The 25,363-nt window shown below is 48.4% G+C and overlaps 1 protein-coding gene across 1 annotated transcript in view; it reads right to left on the bottom strand.

Moving 5' to 3' along the window:
• Positions 1-25,363, bottom strand: part of MYG1 (MYG1 exonuclease) — a 103,051-nt gene that overhangs the window by 33,263 nt on the left and 44,425 nt on the right. Inside the window, exons 2-4 of the mRNA XM_069230954.1 lie at positions 20,952-21,064; positions 7,193-7,352; positions 6,138-6,287 (exon numbers count right to left, since the gene is read on the bottom strand). Of these exons, the coding sequence (XP_069087055.1) occupies positions 6,138-6,287; positions 7,193-7,352; positions 20,952-21,064 (423 nt within the window). The remainder of the gene's footprint in view (positions 1-6,137; positions 6,288-7,192; positions 7,353-20,951; positions 21,065-25,363) is intronic.

The following is a 25,363-nucleotide window of genomic DNA, read 5'->3' as shown; positions in this document are numbered from 1 at the left end:
AGGTGAGGACATATGTGCATGAGCACTATGTCCCTACAGTGTCTAAGCAAAACCTTAGACATTGTAAGTGCAGGGTAGCCATAAGATTATATGGTCTGGGAGTTTGTCAAACACAAACTACACAGTTCCATAATGGCTACACTGAAATCTGGGAAGTTTGTTATGGAACTTCTCAGCACAATAAATGCACACTGATGCCAGTGTGCAATTTATTGTAAAATGCACCCAGATGGCATCTTAGAGATGCCCCCTGAATACCAATCCACTTCTAGTGTTAGGCTGACCAGTTTCTGCCAGCCTGCCACAACCAAACAAGTTGCTGGCCACATGGGGAGAGTGCTTTTGTCACTCTGTGGCCAGGAACAAAGCCTGTACTGGATGGAGGTGCTTCTCACCTCCCCCGGCAGGAACTGTAACACCTGGCGGTGAGCCTCAAAGGCTCACCCCCTTTGTTACAGTGCCACAGGGCATCCCAGCTAGTGGAGATACCCGCCCCTCCGGCCACTGACCCCACTTTTGGCAGCAAGGCTGGAGGAGATAATTAGAAAAATAAGGAGGAGTCACCCACTAGTCAGGACAGCCCCTAAGGTGCCCTGAGCTGAGGTGACCCCTGCCTTTAGAAATCCTCCATCTTAACTTTGGAGGATTCCCCCAATAGGATTAGGTATGTGCCCCCTCCCCTCAGGGAGGAGGCACAAAGAGGGTGTAGCCATCCTCCAGGACAGTAGCCATTGGCTACTGCCCCCCAGACCTAAACACACCCCTAAATTTAGTATTCAGCGACACCCAAGAACCCAGGAAATCAGATTCCTGCAACCTAAACAAGAAGAAGGACTGCTGACCTGCAAGCCCTGCAGAGACGACGGAAGACGACAACTGCTTTGGCCCCAGCCCTACCGGCCTGTCTCCTGACTCTAAAACCAGCGACGCATCCAACAGGGACCAGCGACCTCTGAAGCCTCAGAGGACGGCCCTGAACCTAAGGACCAGAAACGCCTGTGAGCAGCGGCTCTGCTCAAGGAACAGCAACAATATTGCAACTTTTCTGCAACTTTCAAAGACCTCACTCTTCCCGCCGGAAGTGTGAGACTTCACCCTCTGCACCCGACGCCCCCTGCTCGAGATCCAGAGAACCAACACCATAGGGAGGACTTCCAGGCGACGGCGACCCCGTGAGTAGCCCGAGACGACTCCCCTGGACCCCCACGGCGACGCCTGCAGAGAGAATCCAGAGGCTCCCCCTGACTGCATCTGCCTGTCACAAAGGACCCGACGCCTGGACCACGCACTGCACCCGCAGCCCCCAGGACCAGAAGGAACCGAACCTCAGAGCAGGAGTGACCCCCAGGCGACCCTCTGCCTAGCCCAGGTGGTGGCTGGACCGAGAAGCCCCCCTGTGCCCTGCCTGCACCGCTAGAGTGACCCCGGAGTCCCTCCATTGAATCCAATACAAAACCCGACGCTTGCTTTGCAAACTGCACTCGGCCGCCCCTGTGCTGCTGAGGGTGTGTTTTGTGTGCCTCCTTGTGCCCCCCCCCCCCCCAGTGCTCTACAAAACCTCCCAGGTCTGCCCCCGAGGACGCGGGTACTTACCTGCTGGCAGACTGGAACCAGAGCACCCCTGTTCTCCATAGGCACCTATGTGTTTTGGCCACCTCTTTGACCTCTGCACCTGACCGGCCCTGAGCTGCTGGTGTGGTAACTTTGGGGTGGCCTTGAAACCCCAACAGTGGGCTGCCTATGCCCAGGAACTGAGACTTGTAAGTGTCTTACTTAACTCACAATCTAACCAATACTTACCTCCCCCAGGAACTGTTGATTTTTGCACTGTCTACTTTTAGAATAGCTTATTGCCATTTTAACAAAGACTGTATATGTATATATTGCTCTAATTCAAAGTTCCTAACTTACCTGTGTGGAGTACCTTGCATTTTATGTATTTACTTCAAATCATGAACTTGTGGTTCTAAAAATAAAGGCAATATTTGGCCTGGAGTTAAGTCTTTGAGTGTGTGTTCTGATAAGCCTACTGCTCAACCACACTACCACAAAATGGAGCATTAGAATTATCTAATTTTGCCACTATCTTACCTCTAAGGGGAACCCTTGGACTGTGCACACTATCTCTTACTTTGAGATAGTACATACAGAGCCAACTTCCTACAACTGGTGCTGGTGCTTGGTTGTGGCACTCCACCACTGTTGTCCCCCTCTGAATAGTCAGTTTCCACTTCTGATTTTGAGGTGTCTTTGGTGCTAACCGTATCCAAGTTATTTGTTTGTTAAAGTTGTTTTCTGGGTATCTCAATTTTTTGGGTGAAAGTGAATACTCGGCCTGACTCGTCGTCTCACTGGTCCCGCGCAAATTTCCATTGTTTACATTTCTTTATCATATTTTCGTGAGACCAGTATGGTTTTCATCTGTTGACATAGGATTTCTGCTGTTACTTACAGCCTAAGGTAAGTATAACTTGCGACTCCGCAGTGCATACTTTTTTCTTCCAAATTTGACTTCTAATATTTTATCGATATTTTTATTGACATTATAAAAAGTTGTAATGAGTGCTGTAATATCTGGGGTAATTAGTGCATGGTGAGGGCACAAGTCAGTTACCATGTGCAGTGAGTTACAGTATCTTGATTAATTTTCATTACTATACATTAATCCAAAGATAGCCGGGCACACCCTGTGCCCCGCCCTCCTAGAACCACACAAACCTGTGCCGCGCACGTCTCAAGGATGGATGCAGGGCCAACCGCACCTAACCACACAACACCACGCTATGCACGGCCTTTAGCCACTTGCGGCTGAAGTTGGCCACAGTGCCTGTCTCTCTCTGTGTGAGGTGTCTGAGTCCAAAAGGGTCTATGTGGATGAGACCGTGGATGTGTTAGTGTGTGCATTAGGTGTGTGAGGATCTGCGAGTGTATATGTGCGAGCGTCTGAGTGGGTCAGTGAGTGGGTGTGCAAGTGGATCTGAGAGTAGGTGCAAAAGTCTTAGTGTCTGAGTGTGTCTGTGAGTGGGTGTTTGAGCATCTGTGTCAGTAGCTGTGTGAGTGACTGCCACGAAGGAACCTCTCCTGCCATTTTATCCAACAAGAGTCCACAGCTTTGAGTGAAATATCTACCCAAGTGGAGTTATTTCTGCCTCTTTGGATAAATGTCAAATATGTATCCTACTCTACACCTGTATAATAGCGCACAAGGAAATGTCACCAGTGACCCTGTGTGCGTTTGGCAATATGATTGTTCCTGTTTCTTTAGAATTCTGTGATAAGATGAATCCTCCTACAGGGAGGTCAACAAGACTACAAAGACATTAATTCTCCATCAAACCAGGGTCCTTCCTCATATCTATATGAAGTAAGTGCTTCTTTGTTTTGTCGAGATGCCCTCATATTCTTCGGCATCTAGGACCGTCATCAAAAACCGTGGGAAACACACTAGGGGGCACCCTTTGGGAAGCTGTCTATCATCCTGGCAAAGGGGTGGGGGTAGTGGGGTGGAGGGCGACATATGCATACTACTAAGGAAGACGGTACAAGGCCAAGCGGGTGCAGCTTCCAGATGATTTACACATTTGCATACTTAATTTAAAGGGGAAACCATGTTATGTAGGGGAGGGGAGCCTATATCAAGTTCTTCCTCAGGCTCAAATTCAACCATCTGTTGCACCACCATTCCACACCAAGCGCTGCCTTTCTGAAATCCGTTATTCCACTAGAGCTAAATGCATAGTGCGCATGTTCACCCATCCATTGTAGAAATGTAGCCGGTCACCCTTTTCCACGATCATTCCGCTCTACCCACAGCCCGTTTATTTATCAAACCTGATACAGTGCATTGTGGGCTCGGACATTGCCTGACCAGTGATGTTTAATGGCCCAACTTAAAATTCATATTATATGCCCCATTCGTTTGCGCAAACTATATTTTGATTTTGTGAGTCAGTCTGTTGCAAATGTTGACAGCTATCTGTAATTGCATGCTACCACAATGTCTCTATCATTTCATTAAGGTGATGTTCTTGTGCCAATTAGCCCAACTGCCCATTCGCTGATGCCCCTGCATACCATTTGTTACAATACTGTAAAGTTTCACAACCCCTCTACTGATGTTGAAAAGAAACTGGTCCCATTACATTCCCTTCCAGTTTTTTTTTTTTTTAATTTTTATAGCCAATTCACTCCTCTAACTTATTTTTTTCTTTCCAATTCCTGATCCCCCATGGGTTTCTTTCTATAGAATAGCCCGCAGTAATGCAGTAGTACATGGAGCAGAAACACAAGTTATTGGTCACTAATGAAGTATTATGCGATTGATCACGTGGAGAAACCGGAGACAGGTGGTGACAGAGAAAGAGCCCAGAGACAAAGAATCTAGATACATTTTAGCATCAGGTGGAAAGAACCAGGATGAGGAACTTTACATGCATCTATAAAAAGAGTTAGTGTTTGCTTGCTCTGGTGAGGTTTCTTTCTATTATTTTTAATCTATCTATTTAAACAGTAGTGCATGAATTCAAGTGAAAAGGTAGGAGAGACAGCACTCTTTGTTTTACTCCTTTAACATGTATTGTCCAGAATAATGTCCTGACGAATCATTGACGCAGTGCCCCCATTTACTCTTATTACTTTCACTTCAAAAGTGACATCTTATTGGTGCACGTCAGTTTATTCATCCAAAACATTTTCATTGCTTTTTCATTTTTACAGTGAGCTCAGTTGGCACACGCTGTTTGAGAAGAGTAATGCACCCATGAGCTTTTTCAAGACTATATTCTGTTTGCACACTTAAGACTATTTAATGAAAATTTTATCTGGTACAGAGTGCTTAAAAAAAAATCGAGCTGTATCAGCAGTTGGACAACCAACTGTGACAGAAGAATACACAATATGGCCTTGGGAAACACGATATATGCATGCTGACAGACTAACTGGTAGACACAAAAAACGTGTACACACTTAATGCTAGTCCGGATTTTGCTCACTTAGAAAATTCTTTATGTATTTCGCAATAAGTGTAAACTGAATAAGGTCCGAGAAAATATCAGTCCAATGTGAAGCAGACTACTCAGGAGACACTGAACTGAATGTTTCAACTGACAAAGAATGACAATGTATTCCTGATCATGGTGTCGTAGAACTATGTTCAGCTACTCAAGGTTAGCCATTAGAATATGCTTGGTCTCCTTGGCATCAGCAGCAATATGCTGTCACACGAGGAAGAATATATTACATTATTTATCTAGTTAAATGCTCATTTCAGTGCGTACATCACCTTTTCTGTATGATCTTGTATTCTTCACAAAATTCAACAGGATGGGGCTATTACCAAGTGAAAGTTCATTTCTGCATCAACTTAATTTATGAAATCATCGATTTTCGCCGCATGTGTATTATGAATACTTGCACAATACAGTTACTCATCCAGGGAGAAAACTGTTAGTCGCTCATAAACTACAACTAGAATCTTCTAGCATTAGTATCTTTCATAGCTGCACATGCTTGAATTATTCCTCACTGTTAGGCTCTGACCATACGTTGAAAATTTTAACAAAGAAATCTATGGATGACTGTCCCTCTCCACTTCACTCCTGAACGGGTGATGCACCCTGATTATTCATCACCAAGAGCTGCAATGTGTGGGTGAATATTTGAGAAAATGATTGCAAGTATGTTTAATAGTGTTGTCAAAAGACTTTAAACTCATCATGAGAGTGCACTGCCTGGCTTTTGTTTTTTATTAAGTGAATGTTTACCATGGTGCTGAATGTATATTTTTTATGGTTTGCAGTTCAAATAAATTCATTCGAACTATTAATGGTTATACATTATTTGATATGTTCTTAAAATATTAATGTGTTGCATGAATGTGAGAAACAAATGAAACAAGTGGATCTGTGATTGAAAAATGTTTGGAAAGTCATAGGTTATCCAAAGGCACTACAATGTCATAAGTGGCAGATTGTGCACTGTGCATTAACATGACCTGCCTGAAAAACAATGACTGGCTCTGCACAATTATTTCAACTTCTTTGCCTTTGCTCACCACAGTTACTATCCCCCCTCCTTCACCCCTTTCATCTTCTTGCCCACCTGTTGTCACCCATTCTTCTGCTATCTCAAATACCTACCTCTGTGTCCTGCTGCTCATCGTTCCATCGTGGGTTCAGATGGCCAACCCGTGAGCTGAGATTCGTTGAGATGGCATACCGTGGTTCTGCATCACACTGGGAGATGCCGTTGTCAATGGCATCAATCTCCTCTACAAAATTCTCATACATCTGGGAAAAAATAACACATGAATCACATTGTATCAAAGAAACTATAAGCAGTCAGCGACATCCTATATGAGTTATAGAGGCAACTCAGTTCTAGACATATTTTCACGTCAGGTCTGTTCTGTGAACACTGTCATATTTGTTATATAAATACCACGTAGGCCTAAGGAGGGTAAAGGGCATTCCAGTCATGGCCGCCAATATACATACACCATTTCATTGACAGCTTCGCTGATCCTGGCACCGACTCTTCAGCCAAACCAAGAGGATTGCTAGTAGACAACAAGCAGACCCTTGCCCGTCTTTTAGGTTTGGGGGTCGGCGCTCTTCCCATAGACCGGGATAGGCAGAAGGGCTAACTTTATTATGCTCTCACGTTTTAGACATTAAGGAGTAGGTAGGAAATAATAGGGTTTTAGGATCCTACCAGGATGGTAGAATTGTTTTTTTTCTTCACTCTAATCCTAACAATAATCACTGCGTTATGCTTCATCTGTCTAATCATCGCAGCTCATGCCTTTTATTATCAGATGCAATCGCTTTAATAAAGCATATGAAGCTTATCTTGCATTTCCTCATCCTCCTTGGTACATGTGAGACTTTGCGCAACAGAGAAAGTTACGATCTGTTCACCATGACTTCCCTGCAGAGTCAGAGTGTCATGGTTTTAGGCTGTCAAAAATACCCATTACTTTCTAGGTTTGGGTAAAGTGCGGCGAGCTAGCCCAAGAAGTCAGGCTGACAGTTTCCAGATGGTGTGGGACCATCTCAGTCACCCGTAGTCCTACAAACAATACTTCCAAATCCATAGGGTAAAAAGGCAAAGGTATATTAAACATGAAAATAGCAGAACCACTGTGAAGAAAGATCCCACGGAACACACCAAAATAAGTATCTTTTTGTCCTACCTTATCATACAGCACTGAGATCTTTGGATCGTCCTCCTTAGTACCTAGGATGTGGGACAGAATCTGGGACCCAAAGTGCAAGTACACCAGGCCAGCACTGCTGAGTTTGGTCACCCAGGGTTTCTCAGGTTTCAGACTGTTCATGTTCTCCACAAAAGACCTATGAGAAGCAACAGGAGAGAAGGATTCAGAAGAGAAACAAAAGGGGATGCTACTGCTCGGACTGAGCAAAGTCGTCAGACTACCTAAAAAGCCAAAACATTCAGTACATGGAATTCTTCAAGGACATGGCCAAAAGGACCTTTGCGTCATGCCCAGTACAGAGCAGTACAGCAGCAAAATATGGATAGTAATTTTGACTTTGACACAGGGCGCAATAAACCTACACTGTGCATTGTGTTGGCTCTGGCAACTTGTACTAATCCCCATCGCTCTCTAAAACCTATTAAAAATATAGCATTACCAAATCCTTTTCACCAACTGTGGTACCAACATGTAACTCGGCCCCTCCAATTAAGCAGAATCATAAATTAAAGCAAAAGCCAAAATAAATGGAGGGCCACAAAACACACAACGTGTTAGTAACATTAAGTTCCAAAACCCTTCTGAAAACAAGTGCCTAATCTGAGCACACACTTCAATTACAACTGTGTACAGCACATTCTCTAAACCTTGCCTCCACAACTTTCCTTTCCTACCCCCACCAACCCCAACAGCACAATGTTGTTGGGGGATCATAAACATCTCCTGACACTGCCCTGCTGGCCCATGCTTCCATTCACAGTTTTCCAATGTCAAATAGAACTATTAAGGACTCCGTTCAGTTATCAGTTTGTCTCACGTTTGAAACCAAAACACTGCTTCCTAAACCAGGCACATAAAACATCTGTCCCACACTGCATTTGTTGTTAGTGCAAATCTAATAGAGACATTTAGCCTCAGATTTCTTAACTTTCAATTTTCCAGGCATCAGACTAGATCTGTAACAATTTTGTGTGATCAGTACCCTGTGCGCTAGTTGGTGGCATCGCCAGCACCAGAAGTGATGTTGTGTTGACCAATTAGGCACCATCATGGCACACGGACGTCAGTTCTTTTCTTTCTGCCCCAGTTATCGCTGATCCAGAGAACGGCTACCCCTCTGTTGGTTTTTGTCTGAATTATTTCGACATTTTGTTAAATTCTATTTTGAGGTTTACCTCCTGGTGTGTCAAGGGTGTGTTCATGGAAGACAGCTTTTAAACCATGTGGCGCCTGTCACCATGCCATGTCAGTTACAGTCCGCCATTTGTTGTTTGTGGTGTCTCAAATGCAACCACGACTCCAAGCTTTGTTCAGACTGCCAGGTCATAGTACAGAAGGCTTTGAGGGAGCAATCCCTGAAGCGGCTAGCAGCCCAGCAGGTGATACCACGGCACGCGACTCCTAGCAAGTAACACTCCTAATCGAAATGATGGTTGCATGACCGCTCCAGGAACCCAAAGCCGCTATCGCCCTGCCCCTGTGTACCCATTTTACCTCACCTAACACCCCACCTCGAGAGCTTGGTTGTCCAATCCTCTACTTCCCATGGAGCATTCCCTAACGCTCCCCTGGACAGGGAATCCAAGAGGTTGGATAGCTTAGGAAAGAAGATGTTTTCTTCCACCAGCCTTGCGTTGTGATCGGTGAAGACTGCATGCTTATTGGGCTACTATAACCACACAATATGGGACCTTGTTGCACAATCAATCAATCATAGTATTTATAAAGCGCGCTATGTACCCGTCAGGGTTTCGAGGCGCTGAGGGGGGGGGGGGGGGGGGGGGGGGAGCGCTGCTGGTTTAGCGGTCGAAGAGCCAGGTCTTGAGGAGCCTTCTGAATGCGAGGAGGTCCCGGGTCTGGCGAAGAGATGTGGGGAGAGAGTTCCAGGTCTTGGCGGCGAGGAAGGAGAAGGAACTGCCGCCGGATGTCTTGCGCTGGATTCGGGGTACAATGGCGAGGGCGAGGTTGGCGGATCGGAGTTGACGTGTTGGAGTGTAGAAGTTGAGTCTGGTGTTGAGGTAGGAGGGTCCGGTGTTGTGAAGTGCCTTGTGAGCGTGGGTCAGGAGTTTGAAGGTGATCCTCTTGTCTACCGGGAGCCAGTGGAGTTCCTTTAGGTGAGGGGAGATGTGACTTCGGCGGGGTATGTTGAGGATCAGTCGGGCGGAGGCATTTTGGATACGTTGGAGGCGTTTGATGTCTTTGGTTGGGATGCCTGTGTAGAGTGCGTTGCCGTAGTCAAGTCTGCTGCTGACGAGGGCCTGGGTCACCGTCTTTCTGGTTTCTGTTGGAATCCACTTGAAGATTCTGCGGAGCATTCGAAGGGTGTTGAAACAGGAGGAGGAGACGGCGCTGACCTGTTTGGACATGGTGAGGGCGGAGTCCAGGATGAAGCCGAGGTTTCTTGCGTGGCTGGCAGGGGTGGGTGGGGGTCCGAGGACGGAGGGCCACCATGAGTCGTTCCAGGCCGAGGGAGTGCGTCCGAGGATGAGGACTTCCGTCTTGTCGGAGTTGAGTTTCAGGCAACTGTTGTTCATCCAATCGGCGATGGATTTTAGTCCCTCGTGGAGGTTTGTTTTGGCGGTGAGCGGGTCTTTGGTCAGGGAGAGGACGAGCTGGGTATCGTCGGCGTAGGAGATGATGCTGAGATGATGTTGGCGGGCCAGTTGAGCGAGGGGGGCCATGTAGACGTTGAACAACGTGGGGCTGAGGGAGGATCCTTGGGGGACGCCGCAGATGAGGTTGGTGGCTTTGGAGCAGAAAGGGGAGAGACGGACTCTCTGCGTTCTGTCGGAGAGGAAGGATGAGATCCAGTGGAGGGCTTTATCTTGGATGCCGGCTTCCTGGAGGCGGGTCAGTAGGGTGCGGTGGCAGACAGTGTCAAAAGCGGCTGATAGGTCGAGGAGGATGAGGGCTGAGGTTTCGCCGTTGTCCATTTGATGTCTGATGTCATCTGTGGCGGCGAGGAGGGCGGTCTCAGTGCTGTGGTTTCGTCTGAATCCGGATTGTGAGGGGTCCAGGATGGAATTGTCTTCGAGGAAGTGGGTGAGCTGAGTGTTGACGATCTTCTCGATGACTTTCGCTGGAAAAGGGAGGAGAGAGATCGGACGGAAGTTTTTGAGGTCGTTGGGGTCAGCCTTGGGTTTTTTGAGGAGGGGTTGGATTTCTGCGTGTTTCCAGCTGTCCGGGAAGGTGGCAGAAGTGAAGGAGAGGTTGATGATCTTGCGGAGTTCGGGGGCGATGGTGGCGTTGGCCGAGTTGAAAACATGATGGGGGCAGGGGTCCGTGGGGGAGCCTGAGTGGATGGTGTTCATGGTTGCTATGGTTTCTGCCTCGTCCACGTGGGTCCAGGCGGTGAGGCGGCAGTCGCGGGAGGAGACGTCGGGGGTGGGGTCTGGCGGTGGACCGGTGATGAAGCTGTCGTGGATGGTGGTGATTTTCTGGTGGAAGAAGGTGGAGAGGTCGTCGCAGAGTTTCTGGGAGGGCGGGATGTCGTTGGAGTTGGCTTTCGGATTGGAGAGTTCCTTCACGATGCCGAAGAGTTCTTTGCAGTCGTGGGCGTTGTTGTTGATGCGTTCGGTGAAGTGGGTGCGCTTGGCGCTGCGGATCCGTTGGTGGTGTTCGCGGTTGGCGTTTTTGAGGGCGGCGAGGTTGTCGGGTGTGCGTTCTTGGATCCATTTCTTTTTGAGCTTCTGGCAGTTGCTTTTGGAGGTGGTGAGATAGTCTGTGAACCAGGCTGGTTTTTTCTTTCCTTGGATGGTGGTGGGTTTCTTGAGAGGGGCAAGGGTGTTGGCGCAGTCGAGGATCCATTGATGGAGGTTGTTGGCGGCTGTGCTCGGGTCGATTGCGTCGGGTGGAAGGTTGTTGATGAGGGTGCTGGTCAGTTGTTCTTGGGTGACTTTGCCCCAGCGGCGGTGGGGAGGTAGCTGGATGCGGTGTTGCTCTGTGGTTTTCTTATAGGTGAAATGGACACAGTGATGGTGCTGCTATAGGTCCAGGAGGAGGCCCGAGCCACTCTCGCCCAAGCAGTAAAGGATGGGAGAGATGCAGCCAAGTTCACCATTTGGTGTGGTTCAGACACAACCGTCTCGCCGGGCAGAGCAGTTTTATGGACGGTGGCACTTCAAAGTCACCCCTGGCTGAGCACATCTGGCTTTTTGGGGGATGTGCAGGCTAACCTCATGGACATGCCCTTCGATGGCACCAGTCTCTTTGGAGAAAGGCAGAATCAGCACTGGAGCACTTTAAGGAATCAATGGCTACGGCCAACTCCTTAGGCTCCTCAGTTGCCCCATGTTCCCAGTCTGCCTTTCACCACTTTTGTGGATAAGGAAGGGTATTCCACTGCGCTAACCTTATGCCAGCCACCATCCTGTACAAGCTCCCTAAGCTATGCATGGGCGCGGTGCATACTGGCCCGAAGGTCAAGTATCAGGAGATCCGCTACAACCACCAACTCCTTGGCAGCTGCAGACGCCAAGCCCTCCTAATATTGCTCTATAAGATCATTGGCACCCAGTTTGTGGCAGAATCATCTCCATAACATCGGACAGGTGGGTCTTACAGATCATTCGGAGGGGCAGTTGCCTCCCCTTCAAATCCTTCCCTCTCCCTATACCTCCAACACACTATTAGCTGACGGAGGATCATCCTACTTGCTTCGCAAGGGAGTCATGGCTCTCTTGGCCTAGAGAGCTGTAGAAAGGGTTTGATAACAGAAGTAGGCAGTGGTTGGTATTCCTGCTACTTTCTGATACCCAAAAAGAGTGAAGGTCTTCAACCTATCCTAGACCTCCGAACCCTTGATCTCTTCCTCAAAAAAGAGAAATTCAAGATGCTCACATTAGCTCAGGTCAGACACAGGGATATATATTTCCATATTCTCATTCTGCCTGTCCACAAGCGTTACCTGTGGTTTATGGTAGACCACGAGCACTTTCTGTTCACCATGTTCACCTTTGGCCTTACCAGCAATCCTCAGGTGTTGACCAAGGTGATGGCGGTGGTCGCAGCACATCTGCAGAAATTAGGGGTGGCAGTCTTTCCCCAATCTTGACGATTGGCTACTGAAGTCATGCTCACCCTAGGCTGTCGTCTCACACCTCCAGACTATGGCGGACCTCCTGCATTCGCTGGGGTTCACTATAAGTGCTCCCAAGTCACACCTGACTCCCTTTCAGACCCTCCCTTTCATTTGAGCTGTTCTGGACACAGTGCTGTTTCTGGCTTATTCTCCTGAGCAGCAAATCCAGGACATTCAAGCTATGATAGAGATGTTTCAGCCTTTATCCTGGATTCAGGTGAGAATAACTTTGAGGCCTCATGGCCTTCTGAACCCTGCTTGTGACAAATGCCAGATGGCATATGCAGGCTCTGCAGTGGGACCTGAAGTTAGAGTGGGCGCAGCATCGGGGGAAATCTCTCTGACATGGTCCAGCTCTTGGACAGAACTGCAAAGGACCTGCATTGGTGGATAACAAACCGCAACTGGGTCAAAGGCAGACTCCTTTCCCTTCCCCAACCAAATCTCACAGTGGTGACAGATGTGTCACTCATGGGGTGGGGCGGCCATCTGAGAAAGGTGGAGATCTGAAGTCTCTAGTAGAATCTGGACTCCACATCAACGTGCTGGAACTCCGATCAATCAGACTGGCATCGAAGCCTTTCTACCTTCCATCAAAGGAAGGCTAGTGCAGATGTTCACGGACAACACCACTGCCATGTGGAACTGCAACAAACAGGGCGAGGTGGAGCCTTTGTCAAGAGGCCCTGCATCTCTGGACATGGCTGGAGCAGCAGACTTATCTGTGGTGGTTCAACACCTGGCAGGTTCTCTGAACATCAGAGCGGACAAACTCAGCGGCGATGCCTAGTGGATCACGAGTGGCGTCTCCATCTGGAGGTGGCGCAACGTCTCTTTCAGCAGTGGGGAGAGCTTTGATAGATCTGTTCACCTTGAAGAGAATGCGCAATGTCAGCAGTTTTGCAAGTTTCCAAGGTGGCAAGCGCTCAGAGACTTTTTTGTCTCAAGTGGAATTACGGCCCCTGTACGCCTTCTGCCCATACAACCCCTGCCCAGAGTTCTCATGAAGGTCAGGAACGACGGAGCCCAAGTAATTCTTGTGGCTCCGGACTGGACACAGAGAGTCTGGTACACCGGGCTTCTGCAACGGAGTATCGATCCTTTATCATGCTGCCCCTTCCAGGAGGATCTTCTGTTGCAACAGCAGGTGAGAGGCCTCCACTCGAACCGGTCAACTCTCCACCTTCTTGCATGGAGACGGAGCGCAGCAGCTGACAGCTCCGACCTTCTTCCGAAGTCTGTAATGTCATTCTGGCAGTCAAGTGTCCATCTAGCAAGACTGCATATGTCTGCCAATGGAAGAAATTTGTATTATATTGTACAGAGAAAATCAAACAACCCTCTTTCAGCTCCTCTACCTGTCCTTTTTATTCTCACCCTTGCCCAACAGGGCTCTGCTCTGGTTACTCTTAAAGTTAAGTTCCTGCTCTGCCTGCTTTCTTGCGGATGCCTGACCAACCCCTCCTTATTTAAGTCCCCTATTGTAAATAGATTCCTCAAATGGACTAGTACAGGTCTTCCCCTTCACCTTTTATTATGCCTCAGTGGGACCTTAATCTGGTCCTCACTTTTCTGATGTGCGCTCTTTGAGCCATTGCATAATTCTCTCCTCCGGCTGCTCATGATCAAATCAGCTTTTCTCGTGGTAATAATATCTGCCTAGGGGGGGAGTAAGCTACAGGCTTTGTCATTCAAGCCTCCCTATCTCTCTTTTTAGTGCCTTGCACTAAAGCCTTGTTATTCCCAAACGTGGTGACACCATTTCATGCAGGCCAATCTGTCACCTTGCCCACTTTCTACATTCCTCCACATCCCTCCAAAGAAGAGAAGCGACTCCAACGTCTGGGCTCAGAAAGAGCGTTGTTCTTGACCGCACAAAAAAGTTCCAGGGGGGCAGTGAACTCTTTGTGAGCTATGTTGGGGCTAAGAAACGTAGGGCTGTGCAGAAGCAAACCATCTCCCGATGGGTTGTTCTCAGTATCAAAATATGTTACTCATTGGCCAAGAAACAACCCCCTAAGGGCTTGTGGGCTCATTCCACCACAGCCAAAGTTGCGATCTCTGTGTTGGTGCTTAGAGTCTCAGTCCTGGACATCTGCCAGGCAGCAACATGGGCAACCCTGCACACGTTTACCAAACACTTCTGCCCGGACAGTCAGGTCTGCAGGGATGGGCAATTTGCCCATTCAACAATGCAGGACTTCCTAGTTTAGAAAATGTGCCCACAGGCCACCACCGGGGACGGTATTACTTGGGTATCTAGTCAACGGTAAGGAATCTGCGGCTAGAAATCTATAAGATTTACAAGTTACTTACCTACAGTAACACAATGCCTCTACCAGATAATGCATTACCGAAGGTAAGTAAGTTGTTCATCTAAGACTTGTTCATCTAAGACACAAAAAAGGTTCTCCTCTGTAAAATACAAAAAGCTTCTAAGACACAAAAGGCAAAGAAAGTGTCTGCACTGAGTCTACAGAGCAGGACCTTCGATTTGGTGAAAATGTTATGGGGTGTTCTAGATGGGTTGAGTACTGATGCATCTTTTCAGTAATCTCTCCTGTCTGATCTACTGTTTCACTTTGTCAGTTCAGATGAAAAACACCTGATCCTAGGATCTTGCAGGGCCAGTATTGTGGAACATTAAATCAGGAAACGTATGGGATCTCAGGTTCATTCCACAAGCAAGGTGAACTTTCTTTAAAAAAAAAAAAAAAAAATCTCAGCAGCATTTGTGTATGAAGATCTTTTGAACTGCGGTAGAACAATAACTATTCGGATTAAGGGTCTAGAGGGAGAAGTCTACAAAGACTCACTGGTGGTCTCAGGAAATTAAGACTATCTAAATGCACAGTGGTGGTGTGTCCCAAACAGAAGTACTCAGCAGCCTGCCTTCTAATTTTCAAAGTGAAGTGGCATGTATAACATGCCAAACTAAAAAGGTGTGAATTCAATTTCAAGGGCATACCTTCATCTTCTTAAATAATCGGCCCCCAATTAGTTTGCAATAAAAAGTCACCATTAAAAAACCCCGACTGAAAACAGTCGGAGAGGTAGACCTTTTTCTGTGGAATCACGTTCACCTACAAAAAAAATAGCAAGAGCCTTAAAAAAAAAACAAAGTGTTTTTTTTTTAGGGGGGGGGGGGGGGAGAAGATCCGGAAGAAAGTAGAGCAAAATACAAAACCTGGACATTTGAGGCATAAGTAGTAAGCTGAGGAAGTAGGCATACAACGAGCAAATGTCCCCTTACGTAGACCAGAGACACGTATAATGATTCCAGCAAACCCAGTTTAAGACGTGCTTTGAGATTCAAGCTGCTTCATGATCATTTTTCCACAAAAGTAGAGTAAATAGGAACTACATGGCATCGAAGGGAGGCTGTTAAAGAAGGTGCTATCCATTTGTTTGGAGATCGTAACCCAAAGTATGTGAACATAAGGGTCCTATGTTTTGGGAAAACTGTTTCTATTTTTTTTTTTTTTTTATTGCAATAAAAGATACTCAACAAAAAATCATTTAAGTGGTGAGAGAACCTGAAACCTACTTTCCATCCTGCCTTATTGGAAGTTTATGTGATGTTATAGAACTGAATGGTAAACGTATACAGGTTGTTCTATATTCTTGATCCAGTTCCTTGCAAGCAAGAAGCTCAATACTTACTTCTGGTTGAAAATGTCAATTTCCTCAAGCAGCTCTATGCAAATCTTGAGCATCTTGAGTCAATTCTCTTTGCGATTTGTACTACACATACATAGCTATTCGATTCATCCATCCTAAGCAAATTTCCCATTCTTGCATTTCTGGCTGATAGTCTTTGCAAAGTTTAAGATGCTGACAGCTTACCTCCTATGACAGCGAGATAAAAAATACAAAACGATTCACATCATCCCGATTTTAAACTCATACCTTCCTTATCAACAAATTTTGATCCCGGCAAAAAAAAGCTACCTATACATTTTCATTTAAATGATTCAACAATTTTCCTCCGGTCACTTTGAGCGGCAGTGAGAGCAGTGAATACTATTAATGTCTTAACTGTATCCATTCATCCATGTCTAAACCTTGACAAATCTGTTCCTCTTGCTCAAGTTCCCAATTTACTCAGAACTGGAGAGATTGATAATGGAATTGCCCAGTATCGCATCACCTGCTTTTAGACAATCCAATCCTCATTGGATTTGCTATAATACCTGAAACAGACATTCATTTTGTGAAAGTTTGCACAATTTGTGCAAAAAAAACAAAAAAACCTAAAGGGTAAAAAAAAAAAAAAAATCGTCACCATAGCCGACAGCCAAAATTTTCATATTGCAGAACATCTAAGTTACATGTGGCATAATTTCAGCCTCAATATTTACAATGTCATTTTAGAAGATAAATCAGTAAACCTCAATCTTATCACTAAAAGTATTTAGCACACAAACTTAACAAAATCAAAAATCTACTTGACTTGTGGTTACCAAACTATATTACTTTGTGGAGGCGAAGAGAAACCATCAAATGATGGTTTCTCCTCATACATTTCGTCTTCTCTACAATTGTAAGAGAAGCACTCCGAAAACAGTAAATTGACTCCGATTTCATCCCTACTGTAATTTACAAAAAAGCCACGAAAGTCGATAGTGATCAAGATAATATTCTTTATACTCTTCTCATAATGTGAATGACTAATACAGCCAACGTGGTTCGTCCCACAGAGGAAGGGATTCCTTCAGGGCAACAATCTAAACCTTTTCGCTATTTGAACATGACAACATGAAATTACTTTTCTGAAAGGATTAAGAGGACTGCAGTATTTTTTTAGGATTAAAAAATATTATTCAAAGTGGATGAGAGACACAAACTGATTTTTTCTGTAACAATGGATAACTTACGTTTGGGACACAGGTACAGGGACCTGGTGGGTGGGGGAATGTACAGGGACCATGGGTGGGTGGGGGGTAGAGAGGTACAGGGACCGGGTGGGGGGAGGGGGGGGTGGAAGAAAGGTACAGGGACCAGGTGGGTGGGTGAGGGAAAGTTACTGGGACTCTGGGGAAAAGGTACAGGGACCGGTGGGAGGGTGGGTGTAGGGAAAAAGGTACAGGGAGCGGGTGGGAGGGTGGGTGTAGGGAAAAAGGTACAGGGAGCGGGTGGGAGGGTGGGTGTAGGGAAAAAGGTACAGGGAGCGGGTGGGAGGGTGGGTGTAGGGAAAAAGGTACAGGGACCGGGTGGGAGGGTGGATGTAGGGAAAAAGGTACAGGGACCGGGTGGGAGGGTGGATGTAGGGAAAAAGGTACAGGGAGCGGGTGGGAGGGTGGGTGTAGGGGAAAAAGGTACAGGGAGCGGGTGTAAATGTAAATTAGCACTTGTACAGCGCACTACTCACCCGTTAGGGTCTCAAAGCGCTGTACTCATACCGCTATGGAACCCCTCCTGGCTTTTCCCTGTGAGGCGCCCACTCCTGAGCACCCCCAGGGTGAAGCCAGGCATCCAAGCGCTGTTGGGGCCGTTGTGGAGATTAAGCAAGCTATTGCCCAGAGTTGCAGAGTGGGACCCATGAATTAGATTAGGCACAGAGGCGAGAATTATCTGGTCAAGGGGAATTGAGCCCAAGACCTGCCGAAGCGGGACTTGAACCCTGGTCTTGAGCCAGATCTCTGCTTCAGGGTCTGCCGCTCTAACCATTGAGCCACACTTCTCCACCAGTGGGAGGTACAGGTAGCGGGTGGGTGTAGGGAAAAAGGTACAGGGACTGGGTGGGGGGAAAAGGTACAGGGACCGGGTGGGGGGGAGGGAGGGAGGGAAAAGGTACATGGACCGGGTGGGTGTAGGGGGGAGGGAAAAGGTACAGGGACCGTGTGGGTGTGGGGGGAGGGAAAAGGTACAGGGACAGGGACCGGGTGGGTGTGGGGGGAGGGAAAAGGTACAGGGACCGTGTGGGTGTGGGGGGAGGGAAAAGGTACAGGGACCGTGTGGGTGTGGGGGGAGAGAAAAGGTAAAGGGACCGGGTGGGTGGGGGGGGGGGGGGAGAAAAGGTACAGGGACCGGGTGGGTGGGGGGAGAAAAGGTACAGGGACCGGGTGGGTGGGTGGGGGAGAAAAGGTACAGGGACCGGGTGGGTGGGTGGGGGGGGAGAAAAGGTACAGGGACCGGGTGGGTGGGTGGGGGGGGAGAAAAGGTACAGGGACAGGGTGGGTGGGTGGGGGAGGGGGAAGGTACAGGGACCGGGTGGGTGGGGGGGGGGGGGGGGGGGGGGGAAGAAGGTAGAAGGGACCGGGTGGGTGTGTGTAGGGAAAAGGTATAGGGACCGGGTGGGGGGAAGGAGATACAAGGGGTGGGTGGGGTTAAGGAGATACAAGGGGTGGGTGGGGTTAAGGAGATACAAGGGGTGGGTGGGGTTAAGGAGATACAAGGGGTGGGTGGGGTTAAGGAGATACAATTGAAGGAGATACAAGGGGTGGGTGGGTGGGGGAAGGAGATACAAGGGGTGGGTGGGTGGGGGGGAAGGAGATACAAGGGGTGGGTGGGTGGGGGGGAAGGAGATACAAGGGGTGGGTGGGGGGGAAGAAGATACAAGGGGTGGGTGGGGTTAAGGAGATACAAGGGGTGGGTGGGTGAGTGGGGGAAGGAGATACAAGGGGTGGGTGGGTCTTGGGAAGGAGATACAAGGGGTGGGTGGGGGAAGGAGATACAAGGGGTGGGTGGGTGGGGGAAGGAGATACAAGGGGTGGGTGGGTGGTGGAAGGAGATACAAGGGGTGGGTGGTGGAAGGAGATACAAGGGGTGGGTGGGTGGTGGAAGGAGATACAAGGGGTGGGTGGGTGGGGGAAGGAGATACAAGGGGTGGGTGGGTGGGTGGGGGAAGGAGATACAAGGGGTGGGTGGGTGGGGGAAGGAGATACAAGGGGTGGGTGGGTGGGGGAAGGAGATACAAGGGGTGGGTGGGTGGGGGAAGGAGATACAAGGGGTGGGTGGGGGGGGAAGGAGATACAAGGGGTGGGTGGGTGGGGGAAGGAGATACAAGGGGTGGGTGGGTGGCTGGGGGAAGGAGATACAAGGGGTGGGTGGGTGGCTGGGGGAAGGAGATACAAGGGGTGGGTGGGTGGCTGGGGGAAGGAGATACAAGGGGTGGGTGGGTGGCTGGGGGAAGGAGATACAAGGGGTGGGTGGGTGCTGGGGGAAGGAGATACAAGGGGTGGGTGGGTGGCTGGGGGAACGAGATACAAGGGGTGGGTGGGGGGGGGAAGGAGATACAAGGGGTGGGTGGGGGGGGAAGGAGATACAAGGGGTGGGTGGGGGGGGAAGGAGATACAAGGGGTGGGTGGGGGAAGGAGATACAAGGGGTGGGTGGGGGAAGGAGATACAAGGGGTGGGTGGGTGGGGGAAGGAGATACAAGGGGTGGGTGGGTGGGTGGGGGAAGGAGATACAAGGGGTGGGTGGGTGGGTGGGGGAAGGAGATACAAGGGGTGGGTGGGTGGGTGGGGGAAGGAGATACAAGGGGTGGGTGGGTGGGTGGGGGAAGGAGATACAAGGGGTTGGAAGGAGATACAAGGGGTGGGTGAGTGGGAGAAGGAGATACAAGGGGTGGGTGGGTTGGGGGAAGGAGATACAAGGGGTGGGTGGGTGGGGGGGAAGGAGATACAAGGGGTGGGTGGGTGGGAAGGAGATACAAGGGGTGGGTGGGTGGGAAGGAGATACAAGGGGTGGGTGGGAGGAAGGAGATACAAGGGGTGGGTGGGAGGAAGGAGATACAAGGGGTGGGTGGGTGGGAGGAAGGAGATACAAGGGGTGGGTGGGTGGGGGGAAGGAGATACAAGGGGTGGGTGGGTGGGGGAAGGAGATACAAGGGGTGGGTGGGTGGGTGGGGGAAGGAGATACAAGGGGTGGGTGGGTGGGTGGGGGAAGGAGATACAAGGGGTGGGTGGGTGGGTGGGGGAAGGAGATACAAGGGGTGGGTGGGTGGGTGGGGGAAGGAGATACAAGGGGTGGGTGGGTGGGTGGGGGAAGGAGATACAAGGGGTGGGTGGGTGGGTGGGGGAAGGAGATACAAGGGGTGGGTGGGTGGGTGGGGGAAGGAGATACAAGGGGTGGGTGGGTGGGTGGGGGAAGGAGATACAAGGGGTGGGTGGGTGGGTGGGGGAAGGAGATACAAGGGGTGGGTGGGTGGGTGGGGGAAGGAGATACAAGGGGTGGGTGGGTGGGTGGGGGAAGGAGATACAAGGGGTGGGTGGGTGGGTGGGTGGGGGAAGGAGATACAAGGGGTGGGGGAAGGAGATACAAGGGGTGGGTGGGTAAGAAGGTCCACAACATCTATGCAACTTGCAAATCACACATGCTGCTTCCAATGCATGAAGGCACAAATAGGTAGTCATCTCTAGTTACACCTCCCGAAGAATACTATTTGATTTTTTTCTGCTGAACTTGGTGGCTGCAAAGTGAGGGCACAGATAATCGTTGTGTATAGATAGTCTCATGATGTGAAAGTCCATATAATGTTTAATAGGTCATTGAGGTTGGGAGGGATGTTATTTAATTTAATGTTGATGTTGAACACAGCCGGCATCTAGGGTGTAAGCAGTAAAGCATTTATCAGTTCACTTAAAACAATATAGAAAATTGATCCATAAAGTTAATACCATTGGTCTCATCTACATCTCGTCCTTACTAACCTCTGATGGTGATCGTATCTGTGAGTTTCAGGGTCATACACGCCGCCCACGTCTACAACTACATCACAACCTGACAGAATTTTAGGGTCCCTCGTCCGCACAATTTCTGCGTCCTAAAGGATGATTCCAGAAACAAAATCAGAGATCAGAAGGGGACAGTCTTTAAAAATGTCAGCACTAAATCGTACAATCATTACTTAAAGTTTAACGAGCAATGGCGATGCTTAGCGGTCTGGGTTATAACTCAAAGCGTCTGGATCATTCCACCCATGCAGTGACTGTCAGCCACCCACACAGTCACTCATACTTGTCCTCGTGTATCTAATCATACACTCACTTTACTAAATTTCCAATTGACCGATTCTCAATGCTACACGTGAAAACTCACCAATCAAGTAAGAGGCTTACACAACCCACTGGCCTGGCTAACCATATTAAAGAGTTATTAAAGATTTTCTGGTATGCGTGACAACTATTCTGTGAGGCATGTGAGTGCTTTAATTATGTGAGACTGCTAATCTATGTGGGCCTAAGAGTTTCTGTTGGTGAACTATGGTAGTCATTATGAACACGGCGCTAACAACCGCCGTGTTCATGCTTGCGGTCAAAACACTGACCCGCCAACGACCCTGGAACCCCGCTGGCAAGGTTATGAACTTTTCCGAGCCGACGGGCGGAAACATTGTTTCCGCCCACCGGCCCACAGAAAGGCTTGGCCGAAACATTGACGGCGGCTTCAGCCGTCATCAATGCCTCTGTGCGGCAGGTGCAGTTGCACCCGTCACGCAGATCATTGCCCGGAAATCAGGCAGTGACCTGAGCGACGGGGCTCTGCACAGGGGCCCCTGCACTGTCCATGCAAAGTGCATGGGCAATGCAGGGGCACCCCTCCGCCAGCCTTTTCCTGGGGGGATAGCCCACCAGGAAAAGGCTGGTGGGAAATGAAACATTATCCGCAGGGTAGCACAGCTACCCTGGCGGATGGTGTTTCATCCCACCGCCAGGCTGCCTGACGGCGGGAGCCTGGCGATGGGTGACGGCTGCCGCTGACGGGCGTCACCATGTGCATTATATGGCGGTTCGTCCAGCCATGCCAGCTGGCGGCTTCAGCCGCCACTGCCGGCATGGCGGGCCGAACCACCATGATCATAATGAGGGCTTATGACTGCTAGTCTATGAAGTGTGTGTGTCATCCGTAAAATGACATGACTAGCCTGTGTGGTGAATCAGTGCTGTCAGCAGAGTCAGACTGCTTCTCTGGGAGGGTTGTGATTGCTGTCAGTAGTTGGCGAGTAGCTGTCCGTGAAGGGTGCAATATCTTCTAGTAGTGTCTCGCTGATACCGATGGGTGTGGGTGTGCTATGGTTCTGTCATTTTGAGGGCTGTTAGTATGTGAGGTGCTAGCCTGTGAGCAATGTGATGATTTTGGTTCTTCGGTTGGTTCGCAATGGGGTTTAACCTTGGGCCTCACATCTACAGCTCTGAAGCAGCTTAAAATACAGCGGCTTACCATGGCTGATGCCGGTCCCTGTGCACCAACCCCAAAGTTAATCCAGCTTCCAAGTCTATGCACATAACAGACCAATTCACAAAGCCATTTTTGACCAGCAAAAGAAGGACGTTTTTTCATGTGAGAAATTCACAGAAAAATTCCTGAGAAGCGCAAATGGTAATCCTATTGTGAATTTCTTAGTATCAGTGCAGAGAGCGACAGTAGCAAACCCAGACAAGGAGTGGGAATGGGAAGAAAAAAAGGTGTTTGCTTTGAAAGTTTGTTAAAGCTGTCCAAATTGTGAGTTGTTAGCATTCACAAACTCCAGTCAAACCTTTTCCCATCCTAGTAATCTTCAGACTTTTACCCGGCAGACAGCTGAGTAACTCCTCTGCCTGGATGAGATATGGAATGAATCAACTACAAACTTTCAGGGATTTTAGAGGAGGTGGGCTCACCACAGGGAAAAATAAGAAAAATGCTTAATTGTAAATTTTGCTGCATGTGCTCCTGGACAGAGATGTACACTATCTACAATTCTGAAGTGGGAAATGAGAGATTAAATAGGTCACAAGACATTGGCAGGAGTTCACCTAAAACGTTTTTTTCCAATTCTCAAAACCTATAAATCTGCACCCATAATTAAGAGGTGGGCATGTGCAGCTAAGTGCCCTTCACACACAGGGCGCATGTGTGTTACAGAGACCTTAACAGGCGCAGCCGGTTCTCATCTATGCAGGACCACTGTACTGCTGCTGTGCCTGACCGAGTGACTAAAGATTGCCATAGCTAACATAGTGCCGCACAGACCTCGTCCAGTGCGACTGCCCAAGGGCACAGACGGACAATGGCTCAAAGGGGAAGCCTCACACAGGTCCAAACAACTCATTACACAATCGCTGCTGGAGGAGATACTGGAAGCAAAACACACCAGCCTTTTCTTTGTTTATTACAATGGGGACCACTCACCAGGCCACTCCTAAGGCTGCCGAGTCACTGCATTGGGACACCGAGATACAGGCGGCATTATGCACTCTTATCCCTTTTCCCCAGTGACTACAAGTACTGCAGCTGTAGGAGGCTGAGGTGCTGTAGGAGGCTGAGGTGCCGCAGGGGGGTTCTTCGGGACAGTGGACAATAAGAACGCACATCCACTTCGTGTGGGTTTGTGGAATCACAGCAGCCGCAAGTTAATGTTGTCAACTGTGAAAACTGGAGCATTTGACCTCAGGTAGTCTGGGGCCACACTATAATGGACCCATATCGAGCAAAAGATGACCCTTTAATACTCTATTATCAGACTCTGAGGCACAGCAGGCTAGGGTTTTCTGGGGAAGTGGTTTGAGTTAGGAAGTCAGGAATCGGTAAAGCACATAATAACTTAACAAATCAATGTTTAACCAGCGATTATAGTATTCAAACAACAACACAACTCAAAACTAAACATTAAATTACAAATGAACACAAAGGCCAGGCCATTTTAGTCCCTGCTGAATTAGCGACCTTTGTAAGGTCTCCAAGAGTTAAACAACGCAAACGCCTTTTCTAATGGTTTGTGTCTAGTCCACAATGTATGTAAAGCACCATCGAAATGCACTTATTAGGGACCTTACTATGTAAAATCCATTCTTACCGTATGTCAGAATATGCAACGCGAACCCCATTCCTACTGCATTTGACATGGAGTCGACGTAAACAATCATTGTAAACAATGAAACTATTTCATAATTCGGTCGAACCCAACTTGCTGCACAAATCAAATGCTGGTAAAGAAGGTCAACAAAAGGGCGGGGCTGAGGCCCCGAGGCCACCTTGCTTTACTAGTGGACGCAAACCGAGTATTTAAATTTACACACCTAAATATTAAACACAATTACAAACGTTTAAGATGAAAATAAGACCTCTTTAGCCAAGTAAAGATCTGTGTAAGAAGCTCGCTCTGCGTTAACCCCTATAAAGACTCGTCCCATGGCATTTGTTTCGGAATTTACGATGTAAAAACCCTTCCTGTTGCATTTATTTCAGAGTTCGAAACGTGTTGTTTTTATTTGTGTGGTTCCAAAGAGGGAAATGTTACTATAAAATTAGAAAGTTAACATTGGTTTCCTATCGCTCGTGGGCTCTTCGTCCTGCCAACCAAGGAAGGAGTGAGACGTTCCCTCGGCTCGATGAGGGAGGAAAGGAGAGTGCAGGTACTCACCTCAGCAAACAGGAGCAGGCTGGGTCAAACGGTGGAGTTTTGCACTATCTTCTATAAAGTTCACCTACAGTTGTCCCAACTTCACGTGGGCAGAATGACTTTCAAAGACCGCCCGGGCCCCAACTCACCGCCAACTGGAAAGGCCTACAGGGGCCGTTCACCCCCCGGAAGGGAATTGAGGCCTGCAAAACAGCTCTCGACGGGAGATTGCAGTTCAATCCGCACTGTCAGCAAGCAGGGCTGAAGCTGCAGGGAAACACGCTGCGTGTTTATTCTCCAGCACCAGGGCAGCTCCTCGCCTCTTGGCTCTGCCGTGCAATAAAGATAACGGAGCCAGGCAGGCATTAACTGCAAATGGGATGATCACATTTTCAAAACCAGAAACCGGACTGGCCAAATTGACACCTCTACATTTTTCATTCATTGAAGGGGGGCGGGTGTTAGGAAACATTACTCCTAATAATTTACTTATAGATTTATGTCAGATAGGCTTTAAATAAATAAGGGTTATAAAATTTAAAGCAAACAGCGTACCTTTAATTCTTCAAACTAAATTCTTGGAAGACAATCAGCAATTTTAAAACTTAATCATAGCCTAGGACTGAATACAGGAAGGATCTGGAATGCTAGGAAAAAAAACTGCTTTCCCGGCGGGTTCTTGATTTTCATATTAATGTATAACTACTTGGGGGGGGGGGGAGTTAAACAAAGTGTTGTGCA

The sequence above is a fragment of the Pleurodeles waltl genome, chromosome 4_2 (assembly GCF_031143425.1).
Source record: "Pleurodeles waltl isolate 20211129_DDA chromosome 4_2, aPleWal1.hap1.20221129, whole genome shotgun sequence".
In the NCBI taxonomy this organism is placed as follows: domain Eukaryota; kingdom Metazoa; phylum Chordata; class Amphibia; order Caudata; family Salamandridae; genus Pleurodeles; species Pleurodeles waltl.
This window is presented reverse-complemented; position numbering and strand designations above follow the sequence as displayed.